The 26720-nt window shown below is 44.7% G+C and overlaps 1 protein-coding gene across 2 annotated transcripts in view; it reads left to right on the plus strand.

The window, feature by feature from the left end:
- The window catches only part of esd (esterase D/formylglutathione hydrolase), a 44314-nt gene extending 22317 nt beyond the window's left edge, over positions 1-21997 (plus strand). For both annotated transcript variants that reach the window (XM_052013274.1, XM_052013275.1), the window contains 6 exons: positions 9590-9688; positions 10224-10348; positions 16060-16179; positions 18637-18735; positions 20074-20241; positions 21283-21997. In XM_052013274.1, the coding sequence (XP_051869234.1) occupies positions 9590-9688; positions 10224-10348; positions 16060-16179; positions 18637-18735; positions 20074-20241; positions 21283-21363 (692 nt within the window). In that variant the 3' untranslated portion in view covers positions 21364-21997. The remainder of the gene's footprint in view (positions 1-9589; positions 9689-10223; positions 10349-16059; positions 16180-18636; positions 18736-20073; positions 20242-21282) is intronic.
- The last annotated feature ends 4723 nt before the right edge of the window (positions 21998-26720 follow it).

The raw sequence follows: 26720 nt of genomic DNA on the forward strand, positions 1-26720 counted from the left end.
GAGAAGTTTCAAGGTGACGCGAGGGGCAAGTTTTTTAGGCAGAATGATAGGTGCCTGGAATGGTTTACCGGGGTAGTAATGGAAACAGACAGTTTGGTGGAGTTTAAGAGGCTTTTAGATAGACACATGAATATGAAAGGAATGGAGGGATATAGATGATAAACAGGAAGGGGACATTTGGTATAAATTGGCATCAAGATTGGCACAACATCATGGGCCGAATGGTCTGTCAAGTGCTGTACTAGTCTATGTTCTGTAAATTTGTCAGACATGATATCCCCTTCGTGAAGCCATGCTGATCCTACTTGATTTCCAAGAGGATTCCAGAAATTTACCAACCTTCTGAGTGAAGACCTCTCTCCTTATCTCATTCCTAAATGTCTTGCCCTGTATCCTGAGACTGTGACCCCTGGTTGTGGAATCTCACAGCCAGGAAAATCATCCATACTAATACTGCTGAGCCCTGTAATGTGGCAAAATGAGATCATCCATTTTGGCAGCGAAGAGTAAGTAGGCAGAGTATTCAGGAACAATAGGGAAGATGTCTGGCTCCCTGGTGATATCACTCCTGGAGCATTGTGTTCAGGTCTTGTCTCCCTATCTGAGGAGGGACATGTTTTAGATGGAAGGCAATGAAGCTTCACCAGATTGATTCCTGGAATGGGGAACTGTCCTATGAGGAGAGGTTAAGCAGATTAGGTCAGTACTCTAGTTGTTTAAATTCAAGTTCACTGCTGTCATAGGTATACATACCCAGGGTATAAATGCCATGAAAATCAGCTTTTTGCAGCAGCAACACATTGTGAGACAAACATAAGTTAGCATAAATATAAATTAACATAAATTATACATACAGATGTGCAACATAAACAACAAAACATAATGATATGTGCAAGATTGAGAAAGAGAAAAAAAAGTCTGAGGAGCTGTCAAGGTTGGTAGAGATATAGAGGAGCAGATTGCCACACGATAGTGAAGGCAGGAACAGGAGGAGGTGGCAGATAAATGCGTGGCTGAGAAGTTGGTGCAGGAGTGAGGGTTTTAGATTTCTGGATCATTGGGATCTCTTCTCGGGAAGGTGGGACCTGTACAGAGAGGACGGGTTACACCCGAACCAGAAGGGGGCCAATATCCTTGCGGCTAGGTTTGCTACGGTGGTTCGGGAGGGTTTACACTAGTTTGTGAGGGGGAAGGGAACTGGAGGAGTAGGTCAGAGGAAGAAGGGGATGGGGAAAAGTTAGATCAAACAGGTAGAGAGGCTTTGGGGAAGGAGAAGCAGAATGCAGGCTATAAAAGTAGTAAGGTAGATGGACTGAAGTGTGTTTACTTAAATGCAAGAAGTGTCAGGAATAAGGGAGATGAACTGAGGGCTTGGATAAGTATGGGGGACTATGATATCGTGGCTATTACTGAGATGTGGCTGACGTCAGGGCAGGAGTGGACATTGAATATTCCTGGTTTTCGGTGTTTTAAGAAGGATAGGGAAGGGGGGAGAAGAGGAGGAGGGTTGGCAATACTGGTCAGGGACACTGTTACGGCTACGGAAAGGATGGATGTTGTAGAAGGATCATCTCTAGGGTCCGTATGGGTGGAAGTAAGGAACAAGAAAGGAGCAGTTACTCTACTAGGAGTATTCTATAGGACCCCCGGTAGCAGTAGAGATATAGAGGAGCAGATTGGCAGGCAGTGTTTGGAGAGAAGCAAAAATATCAGTGTTGTTATAATGGGAGACTTCAACTTCCCAAATATAGACTGGAACCTGCTTAGTGCCAAAGGTTTAGATGGGACGAAGTTTGTTAAATGTGTCCAGGAGGGATTCCTGACGCAGTATGTCGACAGGCCGACTAGAGGGAATGCCATGCTAGATCTAGTTTTAGGAAATGAACCAGGACAGGTAAAGGATCTATTGGTGGGTGAGCATTTGGGGGACAGTGACCATTGCTCCGTAACCTTTAAAATTGTCATGGACAGGGACAGGGACAGGTGCAGAGAGGACAAGAAGATATTTAATTGGGGATGGGCGAACTATGAGGCTATAAGGAGAGAACTTGGGAGTGTAAATTGGGATGTCCTTTTTGAAGGGAAATGTACCATGGAGATGTGGTCGATGTTCAGGGATCTTATGCAGGATGTTAGGGATAAATATGTCCCGGTGAGGCAGAGAAGGAATGGCAGGGTGAAGGAACAGTGGGTGACGAGAGAGGTGGAACGACTAGTTAGGGAGAAGAAGGTAGCATACATAAGGTATAAGCAGCAAGGTTCAGACAGGGCCCGTGAGGAATATAGAATAGTGAGGAAGGAACTTAAGAAAGGGCTGAGGAGAGCTAGAAGGGGACATGAAAAGGCGTTGGCTAGTAGGGTTAAGGAAAATCCCAAGGCCTTTTTCACATACGTAACGGGTAGGAGGATGGCTAGGGTAAGGGTAGGTCCGATTAAAGACAAAGGTGGGAGAATTTGCCTGGAGGTGGCGGAAGTGGGAGAAGTTCTCAATGAACACTACTCTTCGGTACTCACCAAGGAGAGGGGTCTTGATGACGCGGAAGGGAGTGCTGGTAAGGGTAATGTTCTCGAGGTTGTAGATATCAAGAGAGAGGATGTGTTGAAGTTGTTAAATAATATCAAGACAGATAAATCTCCGGGGCCTGACGGGATTTTCTCCAGGCTGCTTCGAGAGGTGAGGGAGGAGATTGTTGAACCGCTGGTAAGGATCTTTGAGTCCTCATTGTCCACGGGGATGGTGCTGGAGGATTGGAGGGTGGCAAATGTTGTCCCTGTGTTCAAAAAAGGTAGTAGGGATAGTCCAGGGAATTACAGACCGGTGAGTCTCACGTCTGTGGTGGGTAAGCTGTTAGGATTCTAAGCGATGGGATCTATGAACACCTAGAGAATCATGGACTGATTAGGGACAGCCAGCATGGCTTTGTGAAGGGAAGATCTTGCCTCTCAAGCCTGATAGAGTTCTTTGAGGAGGTGACGAGGAGGATTGATGAGGGTAGTGCGGTGGATGTGGTCTATATGGATTTTAGTAAGGCGTTTGATAAGGTTCCTCATGGTAGGCTTCTTCAGAAGGTCAGAGGGCAAGGGATCCAGGGAAGCTTGGCTGTGTGGATTAGGAATTGGCTTGCCTGTAGAAAGCAGAGGGTTGAGGTGGAGTGAGTGCCCTCGGACTGGAGGGCAGTGACTAGTGGTGTCCCGCAAGGATCGGCTCTAGGACCTCTACTTTTTGTGATATTTATAGATGACTTAGATGAGGGGTTGGAAGGCTGGGTTAGTAAGTTTGCAGACGACACTAAGATCGGTGGTGTTGTGGATAGTGTGGAGGGCTGTTGGAGCTTACAGAGGGATATTGATAGGATGCAGAGCTGGGCTGACAAGTGGCAGATGGAATTCAATCCGGAGAAGTGTGAGGTGATACAGTTTGGAAGGACAAACTCCAGGGCAGTACAGGGTAAATGGCAAGGTACTTGGCAGTGTAGAGGAGCAGAGGGATCTGGGGGTTCGTATTCACAGTTCACTGAAAGTTGCCTCACAGGTGGATAGAGCAGTTAAGAAGGCCTATGGGATGTTAGCTTTCATAAATCGTGGGATTGAGTTTAAGAGCCGCGAAGTAATGATGCAGCTTTACAAAACTCTAGTTAGACCACACTTAGAGTACTGTGTCCAGTTCTGGTCGCCGCATTATAGGAAGGATGTGGAGGCATTGGAGAGGGTGCAGAGGAGATTTACCAGGATGCTGCCTGGATTAGAGCGTATGGAATATGAGGAGAGGCTTAAGGTGCTAGGGCTTTATTCACTGGAAAGGAGGAGGATGAGAGGAGACATGATAGAGGTATATAAAATATTGAGAGGAATAGACAGAGTAGACAGCCAGCACCTCCTTCCCAGGGCACCAGTGCTCAAGACAAGAGGGCATGGCTTTAAGGTTATGGGTGGGAGGTTCAGGGGAGATGTCAGGGGGAGGTTTTTCACCCAGAGAGTGGTTGGTGCATGGAATGCACTACCTGGGGTGGTGTTGGAGGCAGATACATTAGAGAGGTTCAAGAGTTTGTTGGATAGGCATATGGAGGAATGTGAGATAGAAGGATATGCGGGAGGAAAGGGTTAGGTAGTGTGAGGGTGGTTTGATGGACAGCACAACATGGTGGTCCGAAGGGCCTGTTTTGTGCTGTATGGTTCTATGGTTTCTCAGAATCGTTCAAGACCTGATTGCGGTGAGGAAGAAGCTGTTGTTGAACCTTGAGGTGTGGGTCTTAAGGCTCCTGTACCTCCTGCCTGATGGCAGCATTGAGAAGAGTGCATGACCCTTATTGTGGAGGTCCCTGGTGATCGATGTCACCTTCCTGCGACATTGCTCTTGTAGATGTCCTCGATGGTGGGGAGAGTTGTACCTGTGATGGAACTGACTGAGTTCACCACTCTGTAGCCTCTTGCGTTCCTGTGCATTGGAGTTTCCATACCAGGCCGTGATGCAACCAATCAGAATGCTTTCCACTGTACGTCTGTAGAAGTTTGTCAGAGTCTTTAATGACATGCGGAATCTCCTTAAACTTCTAAGAAAGGAAAGATGTTGGCACGCTTTCTTCATGGTTGCATCTATGTCCTGGGCCCAGGATAGGTCCTCCGAGATGTTAACACCCAGGAACTTGAAGTTGCTCACATTTTCCACCATAAACCCTTCAATGAGGACTGGCGCACGTTTGCCCGACTTCCCCTTCCTAAAAGTCTGCAGGTAGTTCCTTGTTTTTGCATGATATGATTTTGTTGAAATGTATAAAATTCTTGAATTGCTTGACATCTCCTGTAGCTGAACTGTTTAGAACCAGGGCTCACAATCTCAAAATAATAGGTCAACTATTCAGGACTGACATGGGATGAAATTTCTTTACCCAGGGGTTGGTGAATTCTCTACCCAAGAAGGCTGTTTAGGCTCAGTCACTGAGTATGTTCAAGACACAGGTCAATTGATATTTGGAGATTGTGCTTCGTGCAGAAAGTGGTGCTGAGGTGATAAGTCAGTGTGATAATTTTAAGAAACAGAGCAGGCATGAGGAATGGACTCTCCTATTTCTTAAAATTAGTTTGGAGTATTTTAGAAATGAAAAGAAACAATATGAGAGGAAGTAGGAAGAAATATAAAAATGTATTGTAAACAAAAGACATGAGAATAACAAGGGTAAGTGTCAGTCCTATTAAAGTTTGAGACAGGAACAATTGTATTTGTACTTGACGAGAGAAAGGGCACATAATACACAAGCAAAAGTGGGATTGAAGGATCTAGTGAGGATGAGGTAGTAAAGAAAAAGCCAGATGCTAAGGAAATTAATGGAACAATAGGGAAAATGTTCTCTTGCATTAATATGGTTCTTGATTGTTAAGGGGGTTAAGGGTTATGAGGAGAAGGCGGGAGTTGGAAAAAAAATCAGCCATGATTGACTGGCGAAGCAGACTTGATTGGCCAAATAGCCTAATTCTGCTCCTATATCTCGTGGTTTTGTATGTTAGTTGCAAAACCATTGTGGACATTCCAAAAAAAAACCCTTGTTTTAGCTTTAATGAACAATATTAGTAGCTATAAATACATAAATGATTTGAATGAAAATGTAGGTAGACTGATTAGTAAGTTTGCAGATGATACTAAAATTTGGTGGATAATGAGGAGGTTTGTTAAAGGATACAGAAGGATATAGATCTGCTGGAAATGTGGGCAGAGAAATGACAGATGGAATTTAATCCGGACAGGTGTGAGGTGTTGCACTTTTGGAAGGTCAAATGTAAGGAGAGAGTATTCAGTAAATAGCAGGACCCTTGAGCATTGATATATGGAGGGATCTTGGGGTACAAGTCCATAGATCTCTGACAGGGACATCACAAGTAGATAGGGTGGTAAAGAAGGTGTATGACATACTTGCCTTCATCGGTCATGATTTTGAGTATAAATGTCAGGAAATCATGTTGCAGTTGTATAAAATATTGGTTAGGCAACATTTGGAGTATTGTGAGCAGTTCTGGTCACCCCATTACAGGTAGGATGTGGAGGTATGAGCTACAAGGGCAGGTTGCACAAACTTAGGTTGTTTTCTCTGGAGCATCAGAGGCTGAGGGGAGACCTGATAGAACTTTATAAAATTATGAGAGGTGTAGATGGGATAGATAGTCAGTTTTTTTGTTTACCCAGAGTGGAAATGTCAGATACTTTAAGGTGCGAGGGGGAAAGTTTAAAGGAGATTTACAAGGCAACTTTTTTTTTAACAGAGTGGTAGGTGCCTGGAATACGCTGCCAGGGAAGTGGTGGAAGCAGATATGAAAGCAACATTGAAGATAGACACATGAACAAACAGGGAATAGAGGGATATAGACTATGTGCAGGCAGATGGGATTAGTTTTTAAATTTTTTTTAAATTTTTAAATTTTATATTTTATTTACAGCGTGGTAACAGGCTTCTGGCCCAACGAGTCCATGCCGCCCATTTTAAACCCAAGTTAACCTACCCATACGTCATGGCCAACACAGACATTGTGGGCCGAAGGGCCTGTTCCTGTCCAGTACTGTTCTATGTTTTATCAATCAAACTATGAGAAGCAGAAGAGTGCAGTTGTTTGAGAGATGTTCATCACCCAGCATCACAGCTAAAAAACTATGTAGTAGCTACTGTCTCAGCAGAATAATCATGTCCTCGAGTTAGTTCAACCTATGATTTTCTTGCTGTTTTGATGATGTTTTAAGTCTTGGACAGTGTTTGTGACTACCATTTATATAGCACCTGCTGTAAGCCCCTTGGATTGTTTCATTGGATAACACAGGGATGAAAACATTCAGACAGAAGTTAAGGGGACATAGTTAACTCAGAGGAAATCATGGGGTTTGAAAAGCAATTTAGAGAGGTGAAGTGGGTCTGTAGCGGATTTGGGATTCATTGAGTTGTGCAACATCCATCATCTCACTGCTCTACTCCTTCCCATATCCTTCCTATTTTTCTCTCTAGTTTTTCATTTGTTTTTGAAAGTTGCCATTCAGTGTACAGCTACCATTTTATCGGCAGTCCATTCCAAATCTCAACTCTGTTATATTTTTAAAATCCAAGTATCGCCTCTCGTCCTCATTAAAGAACATAAGATCCAGGAGCAGGAAATATCACCTGCTCCACTGTTCATCCAGATCGTGGCTGATCCACCTCACAGTTAGAACCTCTGTGGCAATACATCCATTCTTGTACAGCACAGGAGCAGGCCCTAATGACACCTAATCCCTTCTGCCTGCACATGGTCCATATCCCTCCACTCCCTGTACATTCATGTGCCTATCTAAGAGCCCCTTAAACACCTTTATCATATCTGCCTTCATCACCTCTCCTGGCAGGCAGTTGTTTGCCTCCCTAGTTCCCATATCCCTTTTCTTCTTCCATTTCCAGAAATCTACCAATGTTTGTTTTGAATGAGTTCAATGCTGAGTCTCCACAGCCCTGTGGGGTAGAGAATTCCAAAGGTTCACCACCCTGGAAGTGAGAACTTCCTTATCTCGGTCCTAACTTGCCCTATTCTGAAACTTTCCTCTTTGTTTAAGACTCGGTTTGGGGAAACATCCTCTCTCTTGTAAGTTTCAATGAGAGCTCCTCTCATTATTCTGAACTCTACAGTCCCAGTCTATTCAGTGTCTCCTCGTACAGCCAACCCACCATCCCTGGAACTAGTTTAATGAACCTGCACTGCACTCCCTCTGTGGCAATACATCCATTCTTGTGCACCAAGACCACGATTGCACACAATACTTCAGGTGCACTATCCCCAAGGCTCTAACCGATTGCAATAACACTTCTCACTTCTGCAATCAAAACCTCTCATCATTTTGATCTTGTCTTTTGGTAGGTCATCTTAAACCCCTTCTCTCAGCTAATCAACACATTAACCACCAGGAACAGATTTACTGCATCTAAGCATTTCACAATTTTAAACAGTTCTATCAAATCTTTCCACAGCACCTGTCCTGAGATAAAAACTTCAGCTTCTCTGTGACAGACCCTTAAATCTGAAAATAAGCTCCTGTGTACATTCAGCAGTGAGGACTGTCAGAAAGCTGTACTGTCCCTCTCATAAATTAACATTGTGTTTGTGTATACCTGTGTGTGTGTGTGTGTGTGTGTGTGTGTGTGTGTGAGAGAGAGAGAGAGAGATGATGGGAGAGCTGTTAGTGGGTTTCCCCCGAGGTTATTGTAACTGTCATGAGTGAGCTGTTATGATGGGTTATCTTGGCACCCACATATAGTACTCACCACTAAATATGTCTGTGTTTAAATCAGGCAGTTGCTTATTGAAAAACCAAAAATCATTATCATTTGCAATAATGTCAGTTTTGATATTGCTGTTTGTGGAAGGTGGTGACGTTCACTGATGATTGCAGAAATATTCAATTCCATTCACGACCTCAGCAAATGAAGCAACCCATGCCTGTGAGCAGCAAGATGTAGACAACGAGCAGGCAGGGACCAGGAGGTGGAAGGTAGCATTTGGTCATGATACCGGACCATCTCCTACAAGGGAAAATCTAAACACCTGTTCTTGACATTTAATGTTCCTACAGTTGCCAACACCACACCACCATCATTCTGGAGAGACAGTATTGACCAGAAACTCATCTGGACCGGTGCAGAGATGCAGGCAAAATTGCTAGCAACCAGTCATGTCACAGCTTTAGTATTCCCTCAGTTTAGTTGGACCCGTTGCTGAGTTCTGAAGAATATACCCTAATTACTATGGTATCTAAGCTACATGCGGTCTTCTCTGACAAATATTTAGCATTCAAAGTAAATACCATTGATTGCAGGAATGTTAAGGTAAGAAGGAAAATGCTTAATTTGAAAAAGTTACCTCAGAAAATATTTTTCATCTTTTAGAAATGTCATGACCTTAAGCTATCACAGAAATCAAGGCCAGCCATTGGCTCTAATGTAGGTGCCAATGCTCTCTCACAATTGGAACAACCTGATATCCCTGGGGATATCAGAGACTGCAGATGCTGGAGTATGGAGCAACAAACAATATGCTGGAAGAACTCAATGGGTCAGGTAGCATCTGTGGGAGGAAAGGAATTGTCGACGTTTCAGGTCGAAACTCTGCAGAGTCCTGATGCAGGGTTTTGACCCAAAATATCAACAATTTCTATTTTTAATATTTACCAGACTCTGGAAACATTTTTACTGTCTGCCCTCTCAAAGTATTTTTTTAATTTTGAAGACGTCTAACCTTTCTGTTCCAATATCCTTAATCTCATTCCCGATACCACCCTAGCACACCTTCACTCTACTTTCTTTTTGGCAGGTGTTAGTAATAATAATTGGTGCCCAAAACCATATGCAGCATTCAAATTATAGCCCAACCAGTATTTTGTGACAGTTTAACATGGTTTTATATCTAGTATCTCAATAAAAAAAATGCTGTTTGCCTTTTTATGGCCTTTTTATTGGCTGTCATGCCTTTACAGATCTCTTTATCGCTGGTTCTTAATATGTACACTCCTGGGAATTTTACAAAATACATTAAGCTATTTCTTGAAGCATGGACAGATGTGAAAATTCCTGCTTCTGGTTTCCTATAGGATTAACCTGCACAGAACAGAACTTCATAACCAAAGCATCCAGTCAGCAGGCAGCAGCTGAACATGGGCTTATTGTCGTGGTGCCAGACACCAGTCCTCGTGAGTAACTATCCGCTTATTCCTCCTCTTCGCACTAGGTTAAGGCACAGTTGAATAACTGTTAACATTGCAAACATAAGTGGTTGTTAATATTCAAGGTTTCTGCCAGTTATGGTAAATTAAATATAAAAACCACCAGGTTACAGAGTGGCACAGTGGGTAGAGCCGCAGTCTCATAGCGCCAGAATCCTGGGTTCAATCCTGACCTTGGGTGCTGTCTGCGTGGAGTTTGCATGTTCTCCCTGTGACCATGTAGGTTTCCTCTAGGTGCTCCGATTTCCTCCCACATCCCAAGGATGTGCTGGTTGATGTAAATTGTCCCCAGTATGTTGGTGAGGCGTAGAACCTGGGAAATGAAAGGCGTTGGTGTAGCATTAGTGTAAGTGGGTGGTTGATGGTCGGCATGGATTCAGTGGACCGAAGGGCCTGTTTCTGGTCTGTATCTCTCTGACTCTTTGACCTATAACGTTTACAGATCTAATTCAGTTGTTATCTGATTGGCTTTGTAGGTGACTGAGGTGTATTTTTGTTGCAGGTGGCTGCAATATTCCCGGTGAGGATGATAGCTGGGACTTTGGTACAGGGGCTGGATTTTATGTAAATGCCTCAGAGGAGCCTTGGAAGACCAACTACAGGATGTACACGTACGTTACAGAGGAGGTATGTGGATCAGTGGCTGGGACTGTTCAAAACTGTAAAGTAGGTGGGGAGCTGTAAACGACATAGGAAGGAAGAGGGATGAGGTCCTGAAAAGTGAGTTTAGCGAGCTAGGCAGAAAGCTGAAGGACAGGACCTCAAGGGTAGTGATCTCGGGATTGCTGCCAGTGCCACGCGATAGTGAAGGCAGGAATAGGAGGAGATGGCAGATAAATGCGTGGCTGAGAAGCTGGTGCAGGAGGGAGGGTTTTAGATTTTTGGATCATTGGTATATCTTCTGGGGAAGGTGGGACCTGTACAGAGAGGACAGGTTACACCCGAACCTGAGGGGTGCCAATATCCTTGCAGCCAGGTTTGCTAGGGTTTAAGCTAGATTGCGAGGGGGAAGGGAACCGGAGGAGTAGGTCAGAGGAAGAAGGGGATGGGGAAAAGGCAGATCTAACAGGTAGAGAGGCTTTGAGGAAGGAGAAGCAGAGTACAGGCTACAAAAGTAGTAAGGTGGATGGGCTAAAGTGCATTTACTTGAATGCGAGAAGCATCAGGAATAAGGGAGATGAATTGAGAGCTTGGATAAGTATGTGGGACTATGATATTGTGGCTATTACAGAGACATGGCTGACATCGGGGCAGGAATAGATATTGACTATTCCTGGTTTTCAGCGTTTTAAAAGGGATAGGGAAGGGGGGAGAAGAAGAGGAGGGGTGGCGATACTGGTCAGGGACACTGTTACAGCTGCAGAAAGGGTAGATAATGTAGAAGGATCCTCTCTAGAAAGTTAGGAACAAGAAAGGGGCAGTTACCCTCTTGGAAGTATTCTATAGGCCCCCTGGTAGCAGTAGGGATACTGAGGAGCAGATTGGGAGGCAGTTATTGGAGAGATCCGAAAATAACAGGGTTATTAGACTTCAATTATCCAAATATTGATTGGCACCTACTTAGTGTCAAAGGTTTAGACAGGGCGCAGTTTGTTAAGTGTGTCCAGGACAGATTCCTGACACAGTATGTTGACAGGCCGGCTAGAGGGAATGCCATATTAGATCTAGTTTTAGGTAATGAACCGAGTCAGGTGACAGGTGGGTGAGCATTTGGGGGACAGTGACCATTGCTCCATAACCTTTAGAATTGTCATGGACAGGGATAGGAGCAAAGAGGACGGGAAGATATTTAATTGGGGAAAGGCAAATTATGAGGCTATAAGGCGAGAACTTGGGAGTGTACATTGGGATGACATTTTTGAAGGGAGATGTGGTCGATGTTCAGGGATCTTTTGCAGGATGTTAGGGATAAATTTGTTCCAGTGAGGCAGAGAAGGAATGGTATGGTGAAGGAACCGTGGGTGACGAGAGGTGGAACAACTAGTTAGGAAGAAGAGGGCAGCATACATAAGGTGTAAGCAGCAAGGATCGGACAGGGCTCGTGAGGAATATAGAGTAGCAAGGAAGGAACTTAAGAAAGGGCTAAGGAGAGCGAGAAGGGGACATGAAAAGGCTTTGGCGAGTAGGGTTAAAGAGAATCCCAAGGCTTTTTTCTCGTACGTAAAGAGCAGAAGGATGGCTAGGGTAAAGGTAGGTCCGATTAAAGACAAAGGTGGGAGGATGTGCCTGGAAGGTGTGGAAGTGGGTGAGGTTCTCAATGAATACTTCTCATCAGTATCCACCAAGGAGAGGGGTCTTGATGATGCTGAGAACAGTGTAGGTGAGGGTAATGTTCTAGAGTATGTAGATATTAAGAGAGAGGATGTGTTGGAGTTGCTGGAAAATATTAGGACAGATAAGTCCCCGGGGCCTGACGGATTATTCCCCAGGCTGCTTCGTGAGGCAAGGGAGGAGATTGCTGAACCGTTGATTAGGATCTTTGAGTCCTCGTTGTTAACGGGGATAATACCGGAGGATTGGAGGGTGGCAAATGTTGTCCACTTATTCAAAAAAGGTAGTAGGGATAGTCCAGGGAATTACAGACCGGTGAGCCTTACGTCTGTAGTGGGTAAGCTGTTGGAAAGGATTCTAAGAGATAGGATCTATGAGCATTTGGAGAAACATGGACTGATTAGGGACAGCCAGCATGGCTTTGTGAAGGGAAGATCTTGCCTCACAAGCCTGATAGGGTTCTTTGAGGAGGTGACCAGGAAGATTAATGAGGGTGGCGTAGTGGATGTGGTCTACATGGATTTTAGTAAGGCGTTTGACAAGGTTCCACATGGTAGGCTTCTTCAGAAGGTCAGAGGCCAAGGGATCCAGGGAGGCTTGGCTGTGTGGATTCAGAATTGGCTTGCCTGTAGAAAGCAGAGGGTTGTGGTGGAGGGAGTGCATTCGGATTGGAGGGCTGTGACTAGTGGCATCCAGCAGGGATCGGTTCTGGGACCTCTACTTTTTGTGATATTTATAGATGACTTAGATGAGGGGGTGGAAGGCTGGATTAGCAAGTTTGCAGATGACACAAAGATGGATGGTGTTGTGGATAGTGTGGAGAGCTGTCGAAGCTTGCAGAGGGATATTGATAGGATGCAGAGCTGAGCTGGCAAGTGGCAGATGGAGTTCAATCCAGAGAAGCGTGAGGTAAGTACACTTTGGAAGGACAAACTCCAAGGCAGAGTACAAGGTAAATGGCAGGATTCTGGGCAGTGTAGCGGAGCAAAGGGATCTGGGGGTTCATATCCACAGATCACTGAAAGTTGCCTTGCAGGTGGATAGGGTAGTTAAGAAAGCTTATGGGATGTTAGCTTTCATAAGTCGGGGGATCGAGTTTAAGAGCCGCGAAGTGATGATGCAGCTTTATAAAACTCTGGTTGGACCACACTTAGAATACTGTGTCCAGTTCTGGTCGCCTCATTATAGGAAGGATGTGGAAGCGTTGGAAAGGGTGCAGAGGAGATTTACCAGGATGCTGCCTGGATTAGAGAGTATGGATTATGAGGAGAGACTAAAGGAGCTAGGGCTGTTTTCATTGGAGAGGAGGAGGATGAGGGGAGACATGATAGTGGTATACAAGATATTGAGAGGAATAGGTAGAGTGGACAGGCAGCGCATCTTTCCCAGGGCGCCAATGCTCAAAACAAGAGCACGTGGCTTTAAGGTATTGGGTGGGAAATTCAAGGGAGATGTCAGAGGGAGGTTTTTCACCCAGAGAGTGGTTGGCGCATAGAATGCGCTGCCTGGGGTGGTGGTGGAGGCTGATACATTGGACAAGTTCAAGAGATTGTTAGATAAGCATATGGAGGAATTTAAGTTAGAGGGATATGTGGGAGGAAGGGGTTAGGTAGTCTTAGGTGTGGTTTGAAGGGTGGCACAGCATGGTGGGCCGAAGGGCCTGTATTGTGCCGTATTGTTCTATGGTTCTAACTTGTTTAACTTTGAAGTGAAAGGATTGTTTCTGATGACACTGCTGATCCTGGCTTGGATCCCAGTTGCACTTTGGGGCAACACTGGTGAGCTTTTCCCAGGTTCTGTGTTGTACTGGTGGTGGATGGCGAGGAGCAGAGTTCCCAAAGGGAGGAAAAGGAGGAGGCCTGTTTGGCCCTTTGCAGAGAGGGGTTAGATGTATGGGGACAGAGTACACCTTTTCCACTCGAAACTGGCCTGCCATTCTGTGGCATAACCTGGACCTCTCTTCCGTCTCCTGTCATTGTTCCATTTGGTCAGTATCTTGACCCAACAAAAACAATCTCAACGTTATTTCTGGCCTGCCAGGAGTTTAGCCTTTGATTCAATGTGATTTCTGTTGGTGCCCACCTGTCGATTCTGCACGAACCATTCTAACTTCCTCTCAGAACACTGCACGATTTCAGTGTCCACCTTGCAGGCATGTTCGCTCTTCAGCAGTCGTTCCTGTTGGCCACAGGTTTTTGACCCATCACCTGTCAGATCTGCTCTGCGTCATCATCTGTCACAGTGCTGGCGGCAGAAATTCTTGGACATCCATATACAAACATCTCACCACACTTCAGCACTGCCTCACCATTCTGTTGCCATGAAGTGTGGGTAAGGCAGCCAGCTGATTACATCAAGGCGTCAAACTCAGTAGTATCTGAATTCTGAGGAAGGTCATTGATCGGAAAGTCAAAGTCGAGTTTATTGTCATATGCACAAGTACATGTGTGCACAGGTGCAATGAAAAACTTACTTGCAGCAGTGTCACAGAGACATAGCATCAGATACTCAACATTCACAAGAAAAATATAAAATAAACATAAATTTTGCACACTTTTTACAAGAAAGAACACAATAAGAACAAAAACAGTCCATTGTAGTGGTTCTAGAGTCATACAGCATGGAAACAGACCCTTTTGGCCCAACTCGACCAGCGAGTTAGCCCCATCTGCCTGCGTTTGGCCCATAGCCCACTAAATCCTATCCTATCCATGTACTTATATAGATGGCTCTTAAATGTCAACCACTATTTCTGGCAGTTCATTCCAAAAAAGGCACCACCCTTTGCATGAAGAAGCTACCCCTGATGTCCTTTTCAAATCTCTCGCCTCTGATCTTAAACCTATGTTTTTAGCGCCCCACCCTGGGAAAAGACTGTGCTTTCACCCTGTCTATGCCCCTCATTTAAACTTTATTTACAGCATGGTACAGGCCCTTCCAGCCCAACATGTCCACACCACCCATTTAAACCCATGGTAACCTACCCGTACATCTTTGGAATGTGGGAGGAAACCGGAGCACCCGGAGGAAACCCACGCAGACGCAGGGGGAACGTATAGACTCCTTACAGGCAGCGATGGGAATTGAACCCTGATCGCTGGCGCTGTAATAGCATCATGCTAACTGCTACGCTACTGTGCCGCCTTATATACCTCTATCAGGTCACCCCTCAGTCTCCTACGTTCCAGAGAATAAAGTCCTAGTCTACACAACATTTCCTTGTAACTCAGGCCCCCAAGTCCAGGCAACATCCTGGTAAATCTTTTCTGCACTCTTTCCAGTTTAATAACATCTCTCCTCTAACAGGGTGAACAAACTGTACACAATACTCCAAGTGTGGCTTCACCAACATCTTAATAACTGCAACATAATTTCCCAACTCCTATACTTAATGCCCTGACTGGTGAAGGCTGGCATGCCAAACACCACCCCATATACCTGTGACATCGCTTTCAGCGAACTGTGGTTCACTGAACAGTGGTCATAGTATTGTTATACTGAGGTAGTGATTAGTGTTGTGCAAGTTGGTTCAAGAACCAAATGGTTGAAGGGAAGTAGCTGTTCTTGATCCTGTTGGTGTGGGACTTCAGGCTTTTGTACCTCCTGCAAGAAAATGGCATGGCCCAGATGGTGGGGATTTTTGATGACAGATGTTGCCTTCTTGAGGCAGCGCCTCCTGTAGTACTACTGATAGTGGGGAGGGATATGCCCATAATGTATTGGGCAGAGTCCACTACTCTCTGCAGCCTCTTGCATTCCTGCACAATCGAATTGCCGTACCAGACCATGATGCAACCAGTCAGGAGCGGTTGCCATTGCTGCTGTGTGACCTGCTGCGTTCCAGCATTCTCTGTTTCTTATGATGTACCTGTTACCAGTTATGTTGTGACCTCCCCTTTAATAAAAATAATTCTAATGAACAAAATATTTTAAAGCTAAATTCTCTGTACAGGCAGGAGTGTAATGTACTCCTCTGCAGTTATATTGTCGTTGTCATGTATCAGTATGTCTTGATTAAGATTCTTGATGCAATTTAATGGGCTGACTCATGTTTTCTTCTGCTCCAGTTGCCTCGTCTTGTTGACGCTAATTTCCCTGTCATCCCTGAGAAAAAATCTATCTTTGGCCACTCAATGGGTGGTCATGGAGCTCTAGTGTGTGCCTTGAAAAACCCTGGAAAGTACAAGGTATGAACACTCTGGCCTTTGGTATACAGAAAACAAATTCTGCAGCCTCAACACTCTTGATGTTGGAAAACATGGGATACCTCCTTACTACAGAGCTGTGACAGAGTTGTTGTTATATTACGTGATGTAACAGCAGTTTTCAGTAATGGGGTTGGTGCATTGCCTTTTGTCCACTGACCCTTAATATGCTGGTCTGAAATGGAAAAGGTTTGTGGTTTCTCGAGCTTACAGCCTCTAACCAAAGTTTGCAGCTGGACAATGGCTATCTGACCCCTCCTTTGTTAGGGCAGTTGGTCAGAAGTCTTCTGCTGTATGCTGCCTAGTCAGTGTCTTCAAGTCGTACAGCATAGAGACAGACCCTTCAGCCCACCAAGTCTGTGCCAACTGTCAACCACCCATTTACACCAATCCCATTTCACTTTCCCCCACATTCCCATCAACTCCCCCCGACTTCTACTATTCACCTACACACTAGGGACAATTAACACAGACCAATTAACCAACCAACCACTCCTCTTTGGGATGTGGGAGGAAACTGGAGCAACCAGGGAAACTTGTTTTCCTCTGTTTCAAATCTTGTTTATAGTTTCTTGATTCACCCTGGCAAGCACCTAACACAGCTTAAAACACATTCTTAACCTTTCTCCCCCCTTTCCTGGGCCACTCAAACAGATGACCCTCAATATTCCACTGCCAAAGGAGATCAGTGGTCCTACACTTACATAACTTAATTGTTATCAAGGATATCCAGCTGTTGGAGTGACTGGTTCAGACGATTTGTAGGGAGGTGAGAGGAGGAAGTGATCAATATGGTTAGTTGTTCCTTTTGGAAATGTGCCTCGCATGGTTGGATGCCAGCTTATTCTGTTGTTTCTTTCATTTAGAACATAGAACAGTACAGCACAGGAGCAGGCCCTTCGGCCCACGATGTCTATGCTGAACATGAAGCCCAATTAAACTAATCCCATCTTCCTGCACATAATCCATATTCCTGTACTCCCTGCATATTCATGTGTCTATTGGAAAGGCAGACCTTTCCAGGCACCCACCATTCGCTGTGTGAAAACAATTTGCCCTGCACATCCCCTTTAAACTTTCCCCCTTCACTTTTAATCAATGCTCTTTAGTATTTGACATTTCTACCCTGGGGAGAAAGATTCTGACTGTCTATTCCATCTGTGCCTCTCATAATTTTATAAACTATCAGGTCTCCGCTCAGCCTCTGACTCTCAGAGAAAACAACCCAAGTTTGTCCAACCTCTCCTCATTCCCTCTAAACCAGACAGCATCCTGTAAACCTTTTCTGAACCCTTTCTACATCCTTCCTGTAATGGGGTGACCAGAACTGTACACAATACTCCCAAGTGTGGCCTAACCAAAGTTTTATACAGCTGTACGTGACTTCCTGACTCTTATACTCAATGTTCTGACCAATGAAGGTAAGCATGCCATAGGCCTTCTTTACCACCCTATTTACTTGTGCTGCCACTTTCAAGGAGCTGTGGACTTGGGCCCAAAGATCCCTCTGTGTATCAGTGCTGTTGAAGGCCTAGCCATTAACTGTGTACTTTCCCTTTACATTTGACCTCCCAATGTGCAACACCTCACACTTGATGTAACATTATTGATTTACATTTTTATATCAGATACCATGTTTCGTGTGTGTGTGTGTGTATATATATATATATATATATATATATATATATATATATATACTGAGACTCCCTCTTCAGGAAATTACCTGGTTGCTGTATTAAGCAACAGTCTTCACCAATGTACATGGAGGTGCACATACAACAGGAGGCGATGAGAGGGCAGCCTGTAAATGCATGGAGCAGGCGTTCCAGTAGCAGCCACACTCGGGGTGCATCCTTGAGCCCCACAGCTCAGCACCGAGTGCCTGCACTACTCACCCTTGTGGAGAATTTGTATGTGGCACAATACCTTGGTGCTTCTCTCCACATTCTGCCACACAGCAGTGAGATCACTTGAACCTTGTTGTTGCTGCAAGACCCTGGTGGTGGTAAGCTACTTGTTGAAGATATCATTACCTGGTGCTTAAATGCTGCATGCTGCCAGCCAGGACTGACAGAAGCTAAAATGAAAATAGTAGAACATAGTTAACTATTTATACTAAAGAAAGTAAGGAAAAAAAACTATGAAGTACAAATGCAAAATATTCTAGCAACTGTTAATATAAGAAACATTTAAAACCTGCTTAAAAGTACACAATCTCCTTCATGCGGCCTTAGTTAACGACTGCCATGCTTATTTCCATAGTTTTATATTTTGTTAAATGCTCGTGAATTTGTTGGAGCATCAAGTTGGATATTTGTGTGACATGCAAAGTATGAACTGTACAAGCCATGTTGTAAAGCTTACATGTAACCAGCATTGAAAAGAGAAATGAGTATTAACTTGTATTTCTGCTTTTGATCCCTACTAACACATGGGCAGTCTGTGTCAGCACTGGCTCCGATCTGCAACCCTGTACAGTGCCCTTGGGGCCAGAAAGCATTTACTGGATACCTGGGACCTGATAAAACCAAGTGGGAGGTAAGCCCAACTTTCACTTGCATGCTCACTTGAACCTTTGACCCCTCAAGGCACTGGCATCGTGAATCATTGCTCTGCCTCTTTGCACTCCCAGGGTCCCACTTGGTGCAGCTAATAGTTCTTTGAATCAAGCAGAAGGGTGTGAAAGGCATGGTCCGTGCTGAACTGTGGGGCACACTAAATTTAAGGGACTTGTATAGCCAGCAGACAGAAGTATTCAGCACACCTGGGCCTGTGTCCAGCTCGGAGCCCTGGGCTGCATTTCATTTGTGAGCTCAAACCAAGCCTTTAGTCATGGAGTAACAAGCCCTGTGGCCCAACTGGTCCATGCCAACCAAGATTCCCATCTAAGTGTTGAAAAGAGACAAGTTTTCCTGCATTTGGCCCGTAACCATCTGAACTTTTCCTCTCCATGTACCTGTCCAATTGACTTTTAAAGGTCATTATTGCACCTGCCTCAACCACTTTTTCTGGCAGCTCATTCCACATACATAACATCCATTGTGCAAAAAAAAAGTTGTTCCTCAAGTTCTTATTAAATCTTTCCCCTCTCACCTTAAACCTATGCCCTCTAGTTCTTGATTCCCTAACCCTAGGGAAAAGACCAAGTGCATTCCTTTCTTCTCTCCCAGGTTTTAGTTTCTTTTTCAAAGTGGTTCAGTTTCCCAGAGGTGAGTGCTTCCCACGGCACACACTTGCCACAGTCCTCGTGCTCTCACCTGGTAAATCTCCAGTGGACCCCAGCTCAGACTGACACATACAGCTGATGACTGAGTTACTAATTGGTTTATTATTGTCACATGCTGAGGTACAGTGAAAAGTTTTGTTTTGCATGCCATCCATACAGATTATTTCATCACATCAGCACATCAAGGTGGTACAAGGGAAAAGCAATAACAGAATGTAGAATAAAGTGTTACAGTTACAGAGAAAGTGCAGTGCAGGTAGACAAAAAGGTGCAAGGCCATGATGACGTAGATTGTGAGGTCAAGAGTCCATCTTTATTGTACGAAAGGTCTGTTCAAGAGTCTAATAACAGTGGGATAGAAGCTGTCCTTGAGCCTGGTGGTGGGTATTTTCAAGCTTTTGTATCTTCTGCCCAGTGGGTGGGGGAGAAGAAAGAATGACTGGGGTGGGTCTTTGATTACATTGGCTGCTTTCCTGAGGCAGCGGGAAGCGTAGGCAGAGTCAATGGAGGGGAGGTTGGTTTGCATGATGGGATTGGCTGTGTCTACAACTCTCCGCAATACATTGCGTGCAAGTATCAGTTGTGTTTGTAAGCCATCTGATGAATTGGTGCCTACCCAATGTTGAAGTGTGGTCCTTCATTCCGCACAGATGTATGATGCCACCTGTTTGGTGGGATCCTACTCGGGACCTCTCCTGGACATCCTCATTGATCAAGGAAGGGACGACCAGTTCTTGGTCGCAGGGCAGTTGCTCCCTGATAATTTCATCAAGGCGTGCACTGAAAAGAAGATCCCTGTTGTTTTTCGGCTTCAGGAGGTAAGTGTTGCAGGGTTCATTAAACATCCACCGGCTGCTGGCTTTGTATGTGTTGTGAGAAAGCTTCTTTTGGTATCTTAAAGATAAAGATCTGGACACACAGTCTTTGTAATTTAAAAATGGTTTATTAACAAAGACAAACGCGGGAACAGAATGAATGGGAACAGATGCACACTCACACACTCTCAAGCAGGAGATTGCGAACGTGGAGGGAAATCGCAACAGGGGGTGAGGTACACACACACACACACACACACACACACACACACACACACACACACACAAAATAACTGGGTACAAATGATCAAGGAATAAACAGTACAATGTTTGGACACCCTGATTCTGGACAAACATTGGCTCTTTGGTCTCGGGAGTCCTTAACTAACTGCCCTGAAGTAGTGCACAGCTTATCTCAACATCCTCGGAGACAGAAAGAGATAGAAAACCAAACATGCAGCACTTTTATGCTGCTGGGGGGCTGGGTTGTCCAGCAAGGACAAAGGTGTTTACCTAGTGGGTTGGAGCCACAGTGGTGTTGCTTTCGGCCATGTGCACAGTGGTGTCATCCCAGCCAGAGGGGTCAGTGTTGTCATGGTCACATGACAGCCACAGCCTTTTACACTACAGTATGTCAAGGGGCAAGTCACCCTGTCAGTGCTCAGTCTTCTCACTGTCAGAACCCTCTCATCATTTGTTCTGAATATATTCTTTCTGATGCTGTTTTTGGACTTTTGACAGCTCCCAGTGGTTTAAAAAAAAGTCTTTCAAAGTTGGGAAATAAAATGCAAAAAGATGCAGCACTTTGAGAAAGTGGGATACGTTACGTTATTGAATGGGGCACCTTCAGCACTCAAAACAGTGTTACTGAAGGATGTTCACATCTTAAAACAAATTTTTTTCCAGATTCTTTAGGCATTTACAGCCTGCTGTTGTAGCTTTAACTGTTTAATAAATTGTACTAAAATAATGTTGACATAATCTTTGTCCCACAATAAAATCTCTCTCCATTTTTAACAGTTGTGTATTGTTTTCTTTCTGCAGGGATACGATCACAGTTACTACTTCATCGCTTCATTTATTGGAGACCACATCAAGCACCATGCAAAGTATCTCAACGCTTAGGCACCAGAATGAATGAACATCTAAACTCTACCTTCCCTTCAGAGAAAATAATTGTTTTGGTTCAATACTGTTGTCCTTGCCCTTCCCCATACAGTGGCTGGCAGTACTCTGTGAGCTGATCTGCCACTTGTAGTTTATCCTCAGTCAACCCTCGCACTGGCAATCACTGTCATTGATTTACATTTGAAATTGATCAGAGTCATTATCATGTCCACATCAGTGCAAAGGAACAAAGCTACAAACAATCCCTCTGGAATAAAATGAGGTATTTGGCTGCACTGCCATCTAAATGAGCTGGAGACAGCCAGCTCTGTTCCAGTCTGGTTCCAGTCAGCGTGGTTCAGGCTGTGTGGTAACTGGAAGCAGTTTTATGACTTTCTACTTGAATTTGAGTGGGAACTGCCCAGACCATGTTCCACTTGATAGCATTTCACTCCTACTTAAGGAGACCAGTGGATGAATAACATTGTTAAATATGGTTAGCAATGTTCTTGAGGGTGCTTTGTCCCTGGGCCCCCTCCCCCCAAGTATCCGGGCACTGTGCACCAGTGCTGCTCCTTCGCGGCTTTTCTCAGGTTGCTTATTCTAGTCACACATTTTCCATCTGCACTTTGACTAAAGGACTTAGTCTGGACACTGCCTGTGTCTCTGTGTGGTCATTCATCTCATTGTCCAAAGGTAGTCATTGTGCACACACACCCACCTCCCTCAGATATCAAGCTCTGATTCTTGTATTTTTGCAGATGTGAGATATTATTCTTTTACCAAGTAAGTGAAATTGTTTTCACTTAAATGATAGTCATAGAGTTGTACGGCATAGAAACAGGCCCTTCGGCCCACCGTGTCAATGCTGACCATCATGCCTATTTATACTAACCCAACTTGCCTGCATTAATTCCATATCTCTCTATGACCTACTCATTCAAGTACCTGTCCAGGTGCCACTTAAATGTTGTTCCTGTTCCTGCCTCCACCACTTCCTCTGGCAGCTCATTCAAGATACCAACTATTGTTTGTGTGAAAAATTTATTCCCCTTTAAACCCCCCCCCCCCCCCCCTTACCTTAAACCTATGCCCTCTAATTGTAGACACCTCCTACCATGGGAAAGAGACACTGGCTATCTACCCTCTCTATGCCTCATGATTTTACAAACCTTGGTCTCCTTCACTCCAGGGAAAACAGTCCCAACCTATCCAGTCTCTCCTTCTAACTCAAGCCCTCCAGTCCGGACAACATCCTTACAAATCTTTTCTGCACTGTCTCTAAGTTAATCACATCCTTCCTATAGTACGGTGACCAGAACTGCACACACTATTTGAAGTGTGATAACATGACATCCCAACTCTCGTACTCAATCCGTCAGCAGATGAAGGCAAGCATGCCATAACGCCTTCTTCAACACCCTGTCTACCTGTGTGGCCACTTTCAGGGAACTATGTACTTGTACCCCTAGATCCCCAACACTCCCCAGGGTCCTTCCATTTATTGTGTAAGTCCTGCGCTTATTAAAATGCACCACTTCGCAATTGCTGGAGTTAAATTCCATTTGTCATTCCTCTGCCCTGTTGTAACCTTAGATAACGTCCTTCACTGCCCACCATGCCAACAATTTTGGTTTTATTGGCAAACTTACTAACCATGCCACCTACATTCTCATCCAAATCGTTAATATATATAGAACATAGAAAACCTACAGCACAGTTCAGGCCCTTTGGCCCACAAAGCTGCGCCGAACATGTCCCTATCTTAGAAATTACTAGGCTTACCAATTGCCCTCTACTTTTCTAAGCTCCATGTACCTATCCAAAAGTCTCTTAAAAGACCCTATCATATCCGCCTCCACCACCGTTGCCGGCAGCCCATTCCACGAACTCACCACTCTGAGTAAAAAACTTACCCCTGACATCTCTATACCTACTCCCCAGCACCTTAAACCTATGTCCTCTTGTGGCCACCATTTCAGCCCTGGGAAAAAGCCTCTGACTATCCGCATGATCAATGCCTCTCATCATCTTATACACCTCTATCAGGTCATCCCTCATCCTCTGTCGTTCCAAGGAGAAAAGGCCAAGTTCATTCAACCTGTTTCCATAAGGCATGCTCCCCGATCCAGGCAACGTCCTTGTAAATTTCCTATACACCCTTTCTATGGCTTCCACATCCTTCCTGTAGTGAGGTGACCAGAACTGAGCACAGTAATCCAAGTGGGGTCTGACCAGGGTCTGATATACCTGCAACATTACCTCTCAGCTCCTAAATTTAATTCCATGATTGATGATGGCCAATACACTGTATGCCTTCTTAACCACAGAGTCAACCTGTGCAGCTGCTTTGAGCGTCCTATGGACTTGGACCCCAACATCCGTCTGATCCTCCACATTGCCAAGTGTCTTACCATTGATACTATATTTCTGCCATCATATTTGACCTACCAAAATGAACCACTTCACACTTATCTGGGTTGAACTCCATCTGCCACTTCTCAGCCCAGTTTTGTATCCTATCAATGTCCTGCTGTAACCCTGACAGCCCTCCACACTATCCATAACACCTCCAACCTTTGTATCATCAGCAAACTTACTAACCCATCCCTCCACTTCCTCATCCAGGTCATTTATAAAAATCACAAAGAGTAAGAGTCCCAGAACAGATCACTGAGGCACACCACTGGTCACTGACCTCCATGCAGAATATGACCTGTCAACAACCACTCTTTGCCTTCTGTGGGCCAGCCAGTTCTGGATCCACAAAGCAATGTCCCCTTGGATCCAATGCCTCCTTACTTCCTCAATAAGCCTTGCATGGGGTACCTTATCAAATGTTTTGCTGAAATCCATATACACTATATCTACTGCTCTTCCTTCATCAATGTGTTTAGTCACTTTCTCAAAAAATTCAATCAGGCTTGTAAGGCAGAACCTGCCCTTGACAAAGCCATGCTGACTATTCCTTAATCATATTTTACCTCTCCAAATGTTCATAAATCCTGCTTCTCAGGATCTTCTCCATCAACTTATCAACCACTGAAGTACGACTCACTGGCCTATTATTTCCTGGGCTATCTCTACTTCCTTTCTTGAATAAGGGAACAACATCCGCAAACCTCCAATCCTCCGGCACCTCTCCTGTCCGCATTGATGATGCAAAGGTCATCGCCAGAGGCTCTGCAATCTCCTCCCTCGCCTCCCACAGCAGCCTGGGGTACATATCATCTGGTCCCTGTGACTTATCTAACTTGATGCTTTCCAAAATCTCCAGCACGTCCTCTTTCTTAATATCTATGTGCTCAAGCTTTTCAGCCTGCTGCTAGTCCTCACTACGATCACCAAGATCTTTTTCCATAGTGAATACTGATGTAAAGTATTCATTAAATACATCTGCTATTTCTTCCCATCCATACACACTTTCCCACTGTTACACTTGATAGGTCCTATCCTTTTGCATCTTATCCTCTTGCTCTTCACATACTTGTAGAATGCCTTGGGGCTTTCCTTAATCCTGCTCACCAAGGCCTTCTCATGTACCCTTCTGGCTCTCCTAATTTCCTCCTTAAGCTTCTTCCTGTCAGCCTTATACTCTTCCATATCTCTAACATTACCTAGCTCTCTGAACCTTTAGTAAACTTTTCTTTTTGACCAGATTTATTACAGCCTATGTACACCACGGTTCCTGTATCCTATTGTAACTTCCCTATCTAATTGGAACATGTCTATGCAGAGCCCCACACAAATATCCCCTGAACATTTGCCACATTTTAGACATAGAACACAGAAAACCTACAGTACAATTCAGGCCCTTCGGCCACAAAGCTGTGCCGAACATGTCCCTACCTTAGAGACCCACAGCCCTCTATTTTTCTCAGCTCCATGTACCTATCCAAAAGTCTCTTGAAAGACCCTATCATTTCTGCCTCCACCACCGTTGCTGGTAGCCCATTCCACGCACTCACCACTCTGCGTAAAAAAACTTACCCCTGACATCTCCTCTATACCTACTCCCCAGCACCTTAAACCTATGTCCTCTTGCGGCAACCATTTCAGACCTGGGTAAAAGCCTCTGACTATCTACCCGATCAATACCTCTCATTATCTTATATACCTCTATCAGGTCCCCCCTCATCCTCCTTCGCTCCAAGGAGAAAAGGCCGAGTTCCCTCAACCTGCTTTCATAAGGCATGCTCTGCAATCCAGGCAGCATCCTTGTAAATCTTGTCTGCACCCTTTCTATGGCTTCCATGTCCTTCCTGTAGTGAGGTAACCAGAAATGAGCACAGTATTCCAAGTGGGGTCTGACCAGAGTCCTATATAGCTGCGGCATTACCTCTTGGCTCCTAATCATATTATACCTCTCCAAACGTTCATAAATCCTGCCTCTCAGGATCTTCTCCATCAGCTTACCAACTCTGAAGTAAGACTCACTGGTCTATAATTTCCTGGGCTATCTCTACTCCCTTTCTTGAATAAGGGAACATCATCCACAATCCTCCAATCCTCTGGAACCTCTCCCGTCTCCATTGATGATGCAAAGATCATCACCAGAGGCTCTGCAATCTCCTCCCTCGCCTCCCACAGCAGCCTGGGGTACAGCTCATCTGGTCCCGGCGACTTATCCAGCTTGATACTTTCCAAAAGTTCCATCACCTCCTCTTTCTTAATATCTACATGCTCAAGCTTTTCAGTCTGCTGCAAGTCCTCACTACAATCACCCAGATCTTTTTTCTGTGGTGAATACTGATGTAAAGTATTCATTAAGTACCTCTGCTATTTCTTCTGGATCCATACACACTTTCCTACTGTTGCACTTGATAGGTCCTATTCTTTCGCATCTTATCCTCTTGGTCTTCACATACTTGTAGAATACCTTGGGGTTTAGTTTAATCCTGCCCGCCAAGGCCTTGTCATGTCCCCTTCTGGCTCTCCTAATTTCCTTCTTAAGCTCCTTCCTGTTAGCCTTATACTCTTCCAGATCTCTAACATTACCTAGCTCTCTGAACCTTTTGTAAGCTTTTCCTTTTGACTAGATTTGTTATAGCCTTTGTTCACCATGGTTCTATCATAACTTCCCTGTCTCATTGGTACATGCCTATGCAGAACTCCACACAAATATCCCCTGAATATTTGCCACATTTCATCCGTACTTTTCCCTGAGAACATTTGTTCCCAATTTAAGCTTCCAATTTCCTGTCTGAGAGCCTCATAATTCCCTTTACTCCAAGTAAATGCCTTTCTAGTCTGTCTGTTCCTAGCTCTCTCCAATGCTATCGTAAAGGAGATGGTGATCATAATTCTATCTCCAAAATGCTCTCCCACTGAGATCTGACACCTGACCAGGTTCATTTCCCAATATCAAATCAAGC

Source organism: Pristis pectinata, chromosome 4 (genome assembly GCF_009764475.1).
Source record: "Pristis pectinata isolate sPriPec2 chromosome 4, sPriPec2.1.pri, whole genome shotgun sequence".
Classification (NCBI taxonomy): Eukaryota; Metazoa; Chordata; class Chondrichthyes; order Rhinopristiformes; family Pristidae; genus Pristis; species Pristis pectinata.